The sequence below is a fragment of the Podarcis bocagei genome (assembly GCF_964188305.1).
Source record: "Podarcis bocagei genome assembly, chromosome: 7".
Taxonomy (NCBI): domain Eukaryota; kingdom Metazoa; phylum Chordata; class Lepidosauria; order Squamata; family Lacertidae; genus Podarcis; species Podarcis bocagei.
Genome location: NC_138132.1, coordinates 15,347,664 through 15,362,466, shown reverse-complemented (window position 1 = coordinate 15,362,466; position 14,803 = coordinate 15,347,664). Strand labels below are relative to the sequence as shown.

Genomic DNA, 14,803 nt, shown 5'->3' with positions numbered 1-14,803 from the left:
ACGTGTGGGTCCAGAATTGGCCTCCACAGTCACTTACGGACTCATTGTTAAAACCGTGTTTATAGAAGACAATCTTACAAGGCTTCAAGTGATCACCAAAGAAGAAGAAGAAGAATGTTTCTGCATATACTTGAAGCCACCCAGAGCGGCAGGGGTGACCCAGTCAAATGGTTGGGGTAAATATATTATTGTTGTTATTATTATTATTATTATTATTATTATTAGGAATAAATCTGAGAGTTGTCTATTAACAAGTAATGAGATTATAGAGAAATAATTTAGACAATTCCAACAGTGAGCTTTGAATTTTAATATGTCCCTCTTTATCTTTGTCATGAACGAACAATCCCCATTTCCAGACCTCACTGAACTATTTGTTCCCAAGTGTTGCCTCCGACATGAATCCATGGCCTATAAATCTCTCCAGGCAAGCCTCTACCTGCATCAATTCATTTGATGATCCTTCTCTGCTCTGAGTCTTCTAATCTTTCTAGAATGATGAAGGCACTCCTGAGAGCATGCCTCCTCTTGGCCCTGCTTTCTCCAGGTAAGATGGGGAATATTAAATTACCTTTAGAGGACAATGAAGAGAACTTGCTGCTTGGGAGGGAAGGGGAGTTGGGAGTGTAGATCAGCACCATAGAGAGCAAGGACTGCTGGTTTACCAAGAGGAAGTAGGGGAGAGTCAAGTCACGAGTTTATTTCTATTGAGTTCCAGCAAAACACACCAATCAAGGATCTCCCTCCCTCCCTCCCTCTCTCTCTCTCTCTCTCTCTCTCTATGTGTGTGTGTGTGTGTGTATGTGTTTATACACACACACACGAGACAGACACATGGTTAGGTGTGGAAACAGATGGGGGATGTGCAAAGGCAAGAGATAGTCAAATGAAAACGTTGGATATGATTTCAAAATGCAGGGAAAGTGCTAAGAAGGTGAACAATCTTTTCTTCAATGGGAGAGGGGGAAAAAATAGGACTTAGAAAATAGGACAGAATAGTAATTCCATTGGAATGGAGAGTAAAAGTTGCTTAGGAAAGGAAAGGGGAGAAAACAAAGTATGGCCATAGCAGGAAGAAATTCAATACATTTTAATAAGAAAAAAACCATCCTCTTGGAACAGATCACAGAAACCCACTGTTGAGGATCCAGTTTTGCTACTACTACTCGTTGATTGTGGAAATCTGGGGAGCTGAATTTAAGAGAGCCAGTTTGCTGCTGTGATGAGAGTGTTAGACAAGGATCCAGGAGGCCAGGGTTTGAATCCCTACTGAGCCACAAAGCTCACTGGGGGAATCCTAGACCAGGCACTATCCCTCAGCTTAACCTACCTCACAGGAATCTTCTGAGGATTAAATGGGGAGGGGAAAACCATGTACACAGCCTTGAGCTTGGCTGCAGATAAATAAATTTGAAAAATTTAAAATTGAGAGTAAGCGAAACTGATAGATTTGTTCACCCTTAGTCCCGGAACCTGTCCTCACATTAGCCAACCCATTGACTATGGGAAGCACACAATTAGGATCTCAGCAAAGCTGCAAGACTCTGTCTTACTGTCGGTTCCAGCAACTTATGTCTGAAATATGCTACTTTTTCTGGTCAATGGCTTCAAGAGCTTTAATTAATGAGTGTTTTACTCATATCATTTCATATTATTCTACTAAAATGCTTATTAAATTGAACCCCTTTTAATTTAAAGGTTTTAATTCACTATCACCTCCTCCTCCGGGTATCATTAACCTAACCACGACACCAAATAATAATAATGGTAATGGTAATAATAATCTGTGAAGTAATCTTTTGCTCCTGTCCTCAGCATTAGCTAGGAAGTGCAGAAGTGCCTATAACAAGACTGGACTGACAACACATGGCTATGGGGAAATAACTTGTGACTCCAACCAAGATTCCTGTATTGCTAGTGCTCTGCGAACAAATATAAGTAAGACTTTGTCTTTTGCTGTTGGATTAGATAAAGGTTCAGATAGGTGAACTTTAAGGGTTCTACTAGCATATAGAAGTCTATGCTGGGGCAACTCACCTATGAAAAAGTGAGGTGAGGAAACTGTGACACTTCAGCTATAGATGGATTAGAACTTCAATCAGCCTCCGCTAGCCTGGCCGCCAGTCAGGGAAGATGGGAGATGTAGTTCAACAACATCTGAAGTAAGGAATGGCTTGCATATGAAAATGGGGAATCTAACATCACCTGATCATAACCAGTGGCCGAATCTGGGGGCTGATCGCCAAGCTTAGAGAACTTGATTTGCATCAACCAGAAATCCCTATAGAGCCAAACCAATGAACTCCAGATTAGTTTTGGTTATCAAACTAGGACAATAAGCCTGGAATATAAGCTGAACATCCGCTTTGCCATAAATGACCTTAAAATTGAGAGTCCTTTCACAGATCTATAAAAACTATTCAAAAGCTGTGTAATCGGGATTGGAGTTGAAGATACTTCAAACTTTCATGACTCCATGGCCTCCCCCCACTCAAGTTATTTTGAAGTAATTCTCAGTGATGAAACAATGAGAAAGGAACCAATATAAAGAAAGTATTCATGTAGTTCGCCTCTAAAAAATGGATTCAGTTACCCAGCTTGATTCAAAGTGCGCCCCTCCACCCTGATGAACCTCCAACATCACTGCTACATTCTTGGAGGGAGAGAGGCAAGGGGGCAGTAAAGTTGGTGCAATGCAATGTCTTGCCAAGTGTCTTGCGTTGGGAACAAGAGTTCAGGGAAGCATTTTTCCCAACCTGCAAACTGTTACAATCAACTAGTAGAGAGAGTGCAGTGTATGTCACATGCATTATCAGATTCATAGAGGACGGCATGAGTCTTCGTGCTACAAATTTGACCTGAAATGAAGTTCTGCATACATTCCATTGCCAAATTTAATAATAATTTTCCATATTGTCAGTTTGAAATGGTCTTGATTCAGGCAACGTAGAAACCTGGAACCATTACAATGAATGTGCCTAAGACGCTATAAATCTGCATCCCGCCCCCGTCCCCCAAACTAAATATTTCATTCAAATTCTTTTTCATAGTGGATCCCCGAGTGCAACTTTCGAATAAGTGCTCGTCATCCCACTATTGCTTCTCAGGTGATTACAGCTTCACTGCAGCAGATGGCAAATTCTTTCAGATGAAGAGGCACTGCTGCAACACTGATCTGTGTAACAGTGAAACTCTCAGCCGTAAGTTTCTGCATCATTTTAGAATCCTTTTCTTAAAGGAAATAATGTTTTTATTGGGTTTTCTGCAAGTGTAACAAGCATCACATATAAACAAAAGAGAACAAACACTACATCAAAAAATTAAAGAAGAAAAAGAGAAAAGAAAAGAAAATCTTTTTTAACTGCATATCCTTTCTACTCCAAATTTGTATTTTAACCTCAAGTTTCCTGTACCGTCTCTAAAATTACAAGTGTTTTTAAAAACCTGCCAGTGTATTAAGATGTTTACAGTACTTTTGTAAATATATAATAAACATTTCCCATTCTTTTAAAAATTTCTCATCATCTTGGTTTCTGAGCTTTCCAATTAATTTCACCATTTCAGCATAGTCCATTAACTTGGTCTGCCCGTCTTCTTTGGTAGGGATTGCTTCCTCTTTCCATCTTTGGACTAGCAATGTCCGGGTGGGCGTTGTAACATACGTCAACAATTTCTTCTGGTCTTTTGGAACCTCTGCTCCTATAATACCTATTTAAAAGGCTGCTGTTTTTTTGTTTTACAAAAGTTACTCTAAATATTTTTTTCATTTCATTATACAGTGGACACTCGGGTTGCGAACGTGATCCATGCGGGAGGCACGTTCGCAACCCGCAGCGGCGCGTCTGCGCATGTGTGGGTTGCGATTTGGCACTTCTGCACATGTGCAAAGTGCAATCTAGCGATTCTGCACATGCGCGACCACCGAAACCCGGAAGTTACCCGTTCTGGTACTTCTGGGATACAGGAGATCCGTAACCCAAAAAAGCAACCTGAAGCGTCTGTAACCTGAGGTATGACTGTAGATCATTTGCCAGAAGTTATTAATGACCTTACATTTCCACCACATATGATAAAACGTACCCTCTGTTGTTGGATCTTGTTCTCTATGTTTTTGCTAGTTTAACCAGGGTTAAATACCACCGGTACATAATTTTATTATAATTTTCTTTCGGTTGGGTACATGCTGTAAATTTCATATTTGTTTTCCAAAGCCTTTCCCAGTCTGACATTTGTATATTATGTCCCACGTCTTTTGCCCATTTGATCATCACACATTTGACTTGTTCTTTCTTAGTATCCCACTCCAGAAGCAAATTATACATTTTTGACAGCAATTTTGTATTGTTTTCTACAATTGCTCTCTGAAACTTTGACACTTCATAACTAATCCTTTCTTTTCATCATTTTTAAAGGTTTCATTTAACTGAAAATATTGTAGCCAGTCGGTTACTTTTCTACTGATTTCTTCATAATCCTTTAATTTTAATTGATTATCTGTTTCTGTTACCTGCTCTCTATATGTCAGCCAACCTGTCCTCATATTTACCTTTTTAAAAAGATACTGCTTGTCACGGGGAAAGCCACCATGGTGTTTTTTGTTCTAGTAAATCTTTATATTTCTCCCAAACTTTAAATATCACATTTCTTATTATATGATAATGAAATCTTCCATGTACTTTGGCCTTATGATACCATAAATACACTTGCCAATGAAATCTATTACCATAACCTTCCAGATCCAGCAGATCAGCTTGTTTTAGAATTATCCACTCCCAGATCCAGCAAATGCAGGATGCTTCATAATATAGTCTTAAATCTGGTAGAGAGAAGCCTCCTCTGTCTTTAACATCTATTAATAATTTATGTTTTATTCTTCGTTTCTTCCCTCTCCAGATATATCTTGAAATATCTCTTTGCTACTCTTTGAAGCAGCTCGCATTGCTTATCACTGGGATTGATTGGAATAAAAACAACACTTTGGGCAAAACACTCATCTTGATCATGGCATTCTGCCTAATATAGACAAATTCATCCTTCCCCAGATTTCTAATTTCCTTTTTTCCTTTCCATAATTTTCATAGTTGTCTTTAAATATATTAATATCCTTAGCTGTCAACCATATTCCCAAATATTTAACTTTTTAAAATATACCTATCTCTGTCTTCTGCTGTACAGTGGTACCCCGCAAGACGAATGCCTCGCAAGACGGAAAACCCACAGGACGAAAGGGTTTTCTGTTTTGGAGGCGCTTCGCAAGACGAATTTCCCTATGGGCTTGCTTCGCAAGAAGAAAGCCCATAGGGAAATCTCCGGGGACCTCTTTTAAATGCTGGTGGTGGGGAGCAAAGCCTTTTTCCCCCCCTCCGGCCTTCAGAAGAGGTCCAGGAAGGCCGGCGGGGGCCGAAAGGCTTTGCTCCCCACCGCCAGCATTTTAAAAGCAGTCCGGGATAGCAGGGAAGCGCTTCCCGCTATCGCGGATGGCTTTTGAAGGCAGGCGGGGGATAGCAAAGACTTTCGCCCCCCGCCCGCCTTCAGAAGAGGTCCTGGACCTCTTCTGAAGGCGGACGGGGGGCGAAAGTCTTTGCTCCCCCCTGCCTGCCTTCCCGGGAGAGCGGAGAAAGGCAGCGCGTTTCTCCGCTGTCCCGGACGGCTTTTGAAGGCAGGCGGGGGGGCAAAGACTTTCACCCCCCGCCCGCCTTCAGAAGAGCTCCAGGACCTCTTCTGAAGGCGGGCGGGGGGCGAAAGTCTTTGCTCCCCCCTGCCTGCCTTCCCGGGAGAGCGGAGAAAGGCAGCACGTTTCTCCGCTGTCCGGGACGGCTTTGGAAGGCAGGCGGTGGGGAACAAAGACTTCCCCCCCCCGCCCGCCTTCAGAAGAGGTCCAGGACCTCTTCTGAAGGCGGGCGGGGGGCAAAAGTCTTTGTCCCCCCTGCCTGCCTTCCCAGGGGCTTTTACATCACCCCGGACAGCGGAGAAGTCCTCCGCTGTCCCGGGCGATTTTAAAATGCCGCCCGCCAGCATTTTAAGATCGCCCCGGACAGCGGAGAAGTCCTCCGCTGTCCCGGGGTTTTTTAAAATGCTGGGGGTGGGAAGAAAAGCCCTTGTCCCCCCCCCCCAGCCTTCAGAAGAGGTCGGGGGACAGACTGTCCCCGGACCTGGTCTGAAGACGGTTTCCATAGGAACGCATTAATTGATTTTCAATGCATTCCTATGGGAAACCGTGCATCGCAAGACGAAAAACTCGCAAGAAGAAAAAACTTGCGGAATGAATTTATTTAATCTTGCAAGGCACCACTGTATCTGCTTTTTATCTTGCTCTGAAACATTCTTCACTAAGAGTTTAGTCTTATTCTTATGCAATTAAAAACCTAATAGCTGTCCAAATTTCTGTATTTTTTCTAATACTTTCAATAGTGAATTTTGGGGGTCATCAACCATTATAACAAGGTTGTCTGCAAATGCTTTCAATTTATCTGCTTTATTTCCTACTACTATTCCTCTAATAGTTTTTTCTGCTCTTATGTTTCTCACCAGGACTTCTCATATTAAAATAAACAATAATGGTGATAAGGACATCCTTGTATTGTCCCTTTCATGATTTTACATTTTTTCTGTAATAACATTATTAACAATTTATCTTGCTTGTTGCTCTGAATAAATTGCATCTATTCCTCTTCTAAACCAAATTCCATCTCCTCTAGAACCTTATGCACAAATGACCAAGAGATATTATCAAATGCCTTTTCAGTGTCAATAAACATCAATGCTGCTTGTTTTTTGTTTTTTACTTCCAGGTATTCTGGAGTCCTTAGCATGTTAGGGCTGTGCACTGGATTTGGTGAAGGCCTGGATCCTTAGGATATTAGCAGAGAACCTGAGCCTCATTCAAATGGGGTGAGACAGCCCCACATGGATACAGGTTCAGTTGAGCAGCTCCAGGACTATTAGGGCCTCTACACAAGGGGTGTAGAGGCAGGCAGGACAGAGAGGCAGGCATAAGGAGAAATTGTGAAAAAGATGGACCTACTGGGCAGCTGAAAAGGGATGGGTTGTCTGTCCAAAAAGGCCTCTCCTTCTTCCTGCCCCTTGTAGCAGCAACCTACAGGATCAGATCCTCCTTCTGATAGGTGGAAGGATCTGATCCTGCACAGTGCCAGTGCCCCTTGTCCCAGCCATATTTTTACTGGATGTTAAGATGTTGTTACACATCACCCCTATATCCAAGTGATTTGCGATTCTAGGGGTACCAGGCGTGCTTAAACCCAGGGTCTGTGTTTCTTGTGGGACCAAAATACACACCTGACATTTTGGTTCCTTTATGATTTATTCTTTATTGATAAATAGATACAACCTGAATCCTAGAATGAAGGTGTCCACAAAAAGGAGATCTGTCCCTCTCACAGGCACAGCAGCATTCTTGTCTTGGAAGCTTCTCTTTTCCTGAGAACGGTCACATCCCTCATATTCTAATAAAACTTAACCCTATTACACAGGGAGCAGCCTCCATTCCTTTGATGTGTTGCTGTGCTAATCTGTTATTTTAATGACCCACTTCTGCAGATGGTCACCTCACAAGTAGATTGCTTCTGACATACATCAAGATAATTTGCTAGAATCAAGAGGTGTCTAACAAGCCAAAGTTAAGACCTTGGCCTAGGTTAATTAACTCAGTGGGTAAGTCCCCCCAAAAAAGACCTGGGCCAAGAATACAAAGTTTAAGAAACCTTTATAACACTCCCTATGCTTTTTAAGCCTGTGAATGATCTATTTCAAACAGAATAATTGGATATCTAGGCTCATGAACAGCTCATGAACAGTTTATGGTCCCTTCAAGTTAATATTCAATTGTTTCAAATATTGACCTTACAACCCACATATCTTATCCGTGTCCTCCTAAATCAGCCTTGAGCTGGTCCTGGTCAGTCTTTTAATTGGCAAAATAAGTGAATTATCACACACAGATACAAAAATAGACAAAACCATTAACATGCTCCATATATTTGTGATCTTGGCAGTTCCTGATCGGAACATGCTGGCTGAAAATGGTCTGTGGTGTCCAGCCTGCTTCTCCAAAGGAAACAAAAAGTGTAAAAGTGAGAAGACCGTCAACTGCCTTGAGAATGAGACCAAGTGTGTGGATTTTAAAGGAATTTTTACTAGAGGTAACACTGTTAGTCAAACAGGGGGGAAAGACCTAGTCTTTGGCTGGGTCATAGAGACTCCCTTCTGTTTTCCTTCTCTCCCCACCTTTCCCTTTCATGTTGCTGGAAAAGTGAGAGGGAACACTGGTCTCTCTTACTGGTCCCACTCTGCACCCTTCCTTAGTATTTTGCCTGCCTGGACTGTGTCTTTTATCTTTCATAATGCCACTTGCTTGTACAGAAGGAGGATTAAAAGTGAGATATGCATATAAAATACCCTTCCAAACAAAAGTAAAAAGTGCATTGATTGCTCCACCCCAGTTGCATCTGGATCTCTCCACCAATGAGATGCAGTCCAGGACAAACTATGTCCCTCTTGCTCAAAAAACATATTTATTATGTAAAATGAATGTAATAGATTTCCTTAAATTCTGTGACAATGAGCAGTATCTGGCTAACTCAGACCTTCAGTGCAAGGATTTACAGTTGTGCAAAAGAATATCTGGGCTCTTCTGCCTACATGTGCTCTATTTCCTCCCAAAATCTGCTCCACAATTGTGGAAACTCCCAGAATGGTTTTAGGAGATACACAGGGGGAGGAAAAGAGGGAGGCTATGTTCCTTTCCAAATGCATACATCATTTTGCCGATGTCATGAGTTAGCTACATTCGCAAAAATATAAAGCGCTTTATATGCGTTATAACATTATGGAATTGATGTTGTGGTGTCCCGTCTTTCACAAATGGGACTTCCATGTATGAAGTTTACAATGTATTAAACTGAATCACTTTTTTGATGTGTCTAGATCCAGTCTTAGATGCATAGCTCCATATCAACATAGTTTTGAGGAATAATGATGTTTTGAGGGGGGGGGATTGCCAAATCTCTTACATAAGAGTTATTTTCTTACCCAAACTACTAATGGTGAAAATTATGAAACCCAGCAAGATGGGTGGGGTATAAATAATAAATTAGTAGTAGTAGTATTCTTGTATATTCATGTTTGGATGAATTTATAATATTGTTCAGATTTCTGAAATATACATATTTTAAAATTAACTTATTAAATTCTCATTCACCATCACAGGTACCATCTTTTAGTCCCGGGATGAAGGACTAATGTCAGCATTTCTTTCCTTTTTTCCAGCTTATTTCATCCACAACGATTTTTCTTTCCAAGGCTGTGGAACAACAGATTTTTGTCGCATCCGAAAAAAAGGAAAGAGAGTTGGAGTAGGGAAATATATCCTTTTAGTTCAGCGAGAAAGATGTTATAATGCTTCACGAATATCACACCAGCCTGAACATGAAGGGTAATTTGCACAGTGTAGGCAATGAGGGGGAATTGGAGGCCTAGTGGTGAAATTCAGGACTCAGGAAGTCTAGTTCTTTCTTTTTTGCTTTTGGTGGAGATAAAGGGAAGCAAGTGGTAGAGAAAAAGGGGTCGGAATTTGGGGGTTCTAACTTCAAAGAGCCCTGTAGTGTATCATTAAAAAGCAGTTAAGTTTTCATTATGATTATTACAATACAAAATAAATGGTTATGGGAAATAAAATGCTGGTTCTTGGATGTTTCTTTCAGATTCAAATGTGATTAATATTTATTGGTTTAGCCGAAGATATTACAAAAGATAAAATACATAAAACAGGATAAAAACATAATAAAATACATTACACAATTATAATTATAATTAAAATACATTCTACAATTTAACTCAGGGCATCTTTTCAACTCCGGCACCTCTCAGGTGGGTGCCATTACCATTTTAAGAGAACAAGGAAGAATTCCATGGTGAGCTCTTGCACCTGTAAATCTAGAAAAAAATAGCACTGATCCTGTACTATTGCCATTATAATCATCCTGTCTTTTTATAATTAAGTTTTAGTTTTTCTTCCATTACCAGTTGATTTAAAACACCAAGTCTTCTTTCAGATGAATACTTCAGAATGCAGAAGAATGTAGGCTGAAAGTTACAGGACCCTTGGGGCAATCATGGCGGAGCTTCAGTATCAGGATTCAGGTTCAGTTTTCCAGTCAATGGTGTATCATTCCTGGACTCAGTCAGCTCATCTCTTCTGACACTAATCTACAAGCCAAGGCATTAGTAGTATAAGGATACTACCTCCTGTCAATTGCTTATGCCCCACTGCCATAGAGTTTGATTGATGATGTCATATGACACTCCACCCCATAAGTCCCATCTAAGAAGGCCCACCTCCAAGGGACACTATGAAATAACCTGGGGACGGGCATCCACGTAACCCATCTGTGATGATGACACACTACTGCTTCCTTCAAGTAGGCAGGGACCCCCCTGTATTGCAAGGAGGCATTAATCACCTCCCTGACCCAGTCAGCTGTCCCCTCCCTGCTCCTTTTCCTCAGACAAGAGGGGCAAGGGGCAATGTCCTTGAATCTTACCAACTGATACTCATCCAACACAACAGGGCTAGACAGTGCTCTGGACACCCCCTGAGATTCAACCTCAAAATGCTTTGCAAAAAGTCACAGCATTGACAAGTCACAAGCACCCTCCCTGGCTCCCAATGACAGGCCCTCCCCATTTTCACCTTGGAACATTTCTTTTCTCACCCTGCCTCTCACCCTGGGAGATGCCCACTTTGCCGCCTCTCTACCTGGATACTGGCACCAGCTTGAGATCCCCCCACCACCACTTGACAGCACATTAAGTCTTTTGTTTTATTTTATTTTTAAAGCACAGACCAATACTTATCACCATGTGTTTTTGATACATACTGTACCAATGCCTTGTCATCTCCACACACACCCCAACTCTGCTTTAGTGGTTTCCTAAATAATGAAACATTGAAAATAAACAAGAGGGGAAATGCCACATTTTGTTAGATGTGATTACATGCATATTCTGTTGTTTAGTCGTGTCCAACTCTTCATGACCCCATGGACCAGAGCACGCAAGGCACTTCTGTCTTCCTCTGCCTCCCTCAGTTTGGTCTACTAACTCATGTTAGTAGCTTCGAGAACACTGTCCAACCATCTCGTCCTCTGTCATCCCATTCTCCTTGTGCCTTCAATCATTCCCAAGATCAGGGTCTTTTCCAGGGAATCTTCTCTTCTCCTTTCTCCATCCCTTCGAAATTCTGTTAGTATAAGCAAATACTAAAGACACGCCGATTCAAAGGAAATGAATAGAAAGAGGTATATTTAAATAATATCAATAGCAATAATGATGGTCATGATGATGATGATGATGATGATGATGATGATGATATTAGGGTGTATAAAAAAGAGAACACAATAAAAGCAGGAAAGGGAGGAGAAAAGAAAGGGGTAAATATGAGGAAAAGTAAAGGAAGGAAGGAAGGAAGGAAGGAAGGAAGGAAGGAAGGAAGGAAGGAAGGAAGGAAGGGCAAAAGTGAAAGATTGGGAAGGGAGGAATGTGTGTGCGTGTTTAAAATGCAGATGAAAGCCGTTCAGGAGTGAGATCACTGAAAACAGGTTACAAGAAAAGATGTTATCCACAACTCTTGCATTCCTGTAGCTTATGAAATGGACCCATCATTTCAAGAGCTTGTTCTCTTGTTGGCTCTTAAACACAAGGCCAAACTCCCAGAATATTAGTATGTCAACACTCTTGCTAACAATTCTTCCCTTCAGGTCCAGGGAACACCTGTGGGTACAAAGGACATCTGAGTGATTCCAGAAAGTAGGAGCTAAATCACCAAAATATATAGCACAGAAAACTCAAAAAGATCTGATGCACTGGTTTCGATCAAAAAATACAGAATTACATATTTATTTAAGACAAATAAAACAACAGTGTAGTAAGCACCCTGTTACCAAATAGGAATAAAGGATGGTAGAAGAAGGTCAGTTAGGAATTTGGGAATATTTGGGAAAATATGTACACAGAAAAAAACAAGTCTAAACTAGTATATTTTAACAGCTGTCAGGTGGCAGAGGAACAAACAACCACGGCAGGTTGGCAGGAACGGATAACACAAGAAAATTTCCTTCCCATCTGCTTTTTATTCAATGTTTACAGGGAGATGCTTGGGAATGCAGCCTCTTGGAGAAATGGCGTAGTCCTGAGTAAATCTCCACTCCCCTTCTCACCCACTTCCTCATTCGTCAAAAGCACCACCCCCTCTATGGTTGCCTCTTAGAGCCATTTGTCTTTGAGCTCTTTGCTCGCAGGTTTCAGGGAGATGGTGGGTCTGAAATGCTTTCTAGTGATAACGTGTCAGCCAGCTGCTCTGGATCTGCCTCCTCCTACTCTCCCATTATTTCCCAACTTCTCCCCTCATCCTCCTCTGAATTGTGATCTCCCTCAAACCTCTGTCGCAATTCTGAACTGTCTTCTTCGCTGGAAGGGTCAGGTTGGGGAGGCAGTCTCCACCATTCCTCCTCTGCCCAGTCCCTGACATCACTCCCCACTCCAGAGCCCTCCTCCACCCATCCCAGTAGTTTTGGTCAGTTGGGGTGGCATGTATGCAACGCCCTTTGCAAGTATGGTGAATGGACATGTTCTTCATACTCCCATGATCTTTCTTCCGGTCAACACCCCTCCCACGCAATCAGGTATTGCAACTTCTTTCTTTGCATCCTGGAGTCTAGAATTTGTTCTACTTCGTACTCTTCCTCTCCTTCTACCATGTCTAGGTGCGTGGTAAGGGTGTGCATGCACGACGGGTGACAAGACTGATCTGTCCAAGATGGGGTGAATCTTCATAGACACAGGCAATTGGAGCCAGAAAGTCAGAGAGTTGATCTGGTCCACAACTTCAAACGGGCCCACTCTTTGGGTTCAGTTTCCTGCACATGCCCTTTTGTGGCAAATCAGGTTTTGACAGCCACACTTGATCTTCCACATTAATCTCGGTGCCAGGTTGTCAGTGCACATCAGACAATTTCTTATAGGCCTCTTCAGCACAGTCCAAACGCTCTTTTAGCAAAGTCTGAATTGCTGACAGTTCTTCTACAATGTCTTTTGCTGCCAGAACTGACGGGGTGTCAGTCGGGGTTGGGAAGCTTGCAAGGATGGTATCCATAATGGACAACACTACTTTGTGACCCACAAAGAGGATGTGGTAACCATCAATGCATGTGTATCCCTTTATAGATCACATTTTCCGCTGTGATCTGCAACAACAGATATTCAGAGGCTTACTAGTTCTCATACTGGAGGGAAAATAGCTATCATAACTATATTAAAAACAAAATACCGTACTGATAAGTTACAAAACTGACAGTGTAAACTTGAAGGACCCCATGGATACAAGCAGGTTCCAGGTTCACCTGATTTCTGGGAAGAGCATGTGTGTGACATGCTAATTGTTTATTACTTTGTGCCTCGTTAGGATTAGTTTGTTTCCAGCTCAGCTTTACCATAAAGCCTGAGGGAGGAACACATTTATTAAAAGTACCTGCTTACTGAGAGTGTAAATGTGGTTGAACTGGAAGAGGCACCTGGCTGACTCCCACAGAGTTCCTTAAAAAGATTGCATCTAATATGAAAAAAGAGATTTGTGTTACAATATAAAAATATAGGATGCACTCCCTATTTTCATAATTTCCTGCTCCTCACTGGACCAGTCCTTCCCAATTGGAATCTTTGGTCACCCTTCCTTGGCCCATGAATTCCTCCAAGTCAACTTCTTCTTCCAGCGGTCACCTGTTGGTTCATTCCTCATTGGCTTCTAATCACTCAGGCATTATGAGGGTCTTCTTGAGTATATGCTTCTTCCTTGAAGAGTTGGTTTCGACTACTGCTCAGGCTAAACAATACAGTGTGGGAGCAGTGCAATGGTTGGGTAAGCCCCTTCCTTCTGGTCTGAAAGAATTAGTGAAAGGAGGTGCTTCTGGCAGGAGGTGTGAGGACTCTGACAGGATCCTGGAGTCAAATGGCCTTTCCCACAAAGCCATTAAGCACTAACTAGGCTTTGGGAAGCAGCCCTCCTGTCTCTTTCCCAATGCTGCTGCCAGCCCAGGAGCTACTTCTGTGGCCCTTCTCTGCTGGCAGGGAGAAATCTGGACACCCTGGAATCAAGGCACAACCCAGGACAGCTTAAGGAATTCCGTAGCCATTCCAGCCAAATCAGGACTGCTGAGGCGTATGCATTTAAATCAGCTTTAAAATAAATTTGCCTCCAAGGTGAATGGACTCTTGAACTGTAAGGAGTATATGAGAACATTTACAAAGCAAAATGGTCAGAGCTGGAGGACCATAGGATTGGCGTAAAAGCCCACTGCCTTTTGAATATGACTTTTTGTATGTTGTGCTTTAAAAAGGCTAAGGTACCTGGACATACAAACATTGTTAGGCCCAGCAAGTCTCTTTCACCACCTGTTCTAACTCTTTTATCATTTCACTTATTTGAGAGATGTTTCATCTTGTATTGAGGTTAATCAAAAACTGCCAAATCTCTGCTTGCCTGCAGTTTTACATTAAAAACAAAACTTTGATGCTTTATATCAGGAAATACCATACTTCCCCATTCCAAACTATTGATTTGAAGGATACACATTTTAGAAGCAACTTTTTATTTGCCACAATCATTTATGTTTATCATAATAACCACATTGATAGACAATAATACAGCACTATTTTCTCTGTGTCCTGCAACCCATTTCCCTCCATGAACAGCAAAAAAAAAGGGGGGGGGAAAGAGGAAGAGACAGGGATC

General features: G+C 41.9%; 1 protein-coding gene across 5 annotated transcripts in view; it reads left to right on the top strand.

Moving 5' to 3' along the window:
• Positions 1-14,803, top strand: part of LOC308590518 (phospholipase A2 inhibitor and Ly6/PLAUR domain-containing protein-like) — a 151,743-nt gene that overhangs the window by 68,173 nt on the left and 68,767 nt on the right. Inside the window, exons 1-5 of one of the 5 annotated variants that reach the window (XR_014009782.1) lie at positions 373-547; positions 1,816-1,938; positions 3,051-3,200; positions 8,013-8,159; positions 9,286-9,693. The exons of 1 other annotated variant lie outside the window; for it this stretch is intronic. Coding sequence is in view for 1 of the 4 variants with exons in the window: in XM_081200637.1 (XP_081056763.1) it covers positions 8,013-8,159; positions 9,286-9,455 (317 nt within the window). In the remaining 3 variants the exon portion in view is untranslated. Of the gene's footprint in view, positions 1-372; positions 548-1,815; positions 1,939-3,050; positions 3,201-8,012; positions 8,160-9,285; positions 9,694-14,803 lie in introns of those variants that run through there. 3 more of the 5 variants (XR_014009781.1, XM_081200637.1, XR_014009780.1) reach the window with 3 other exon arrangements.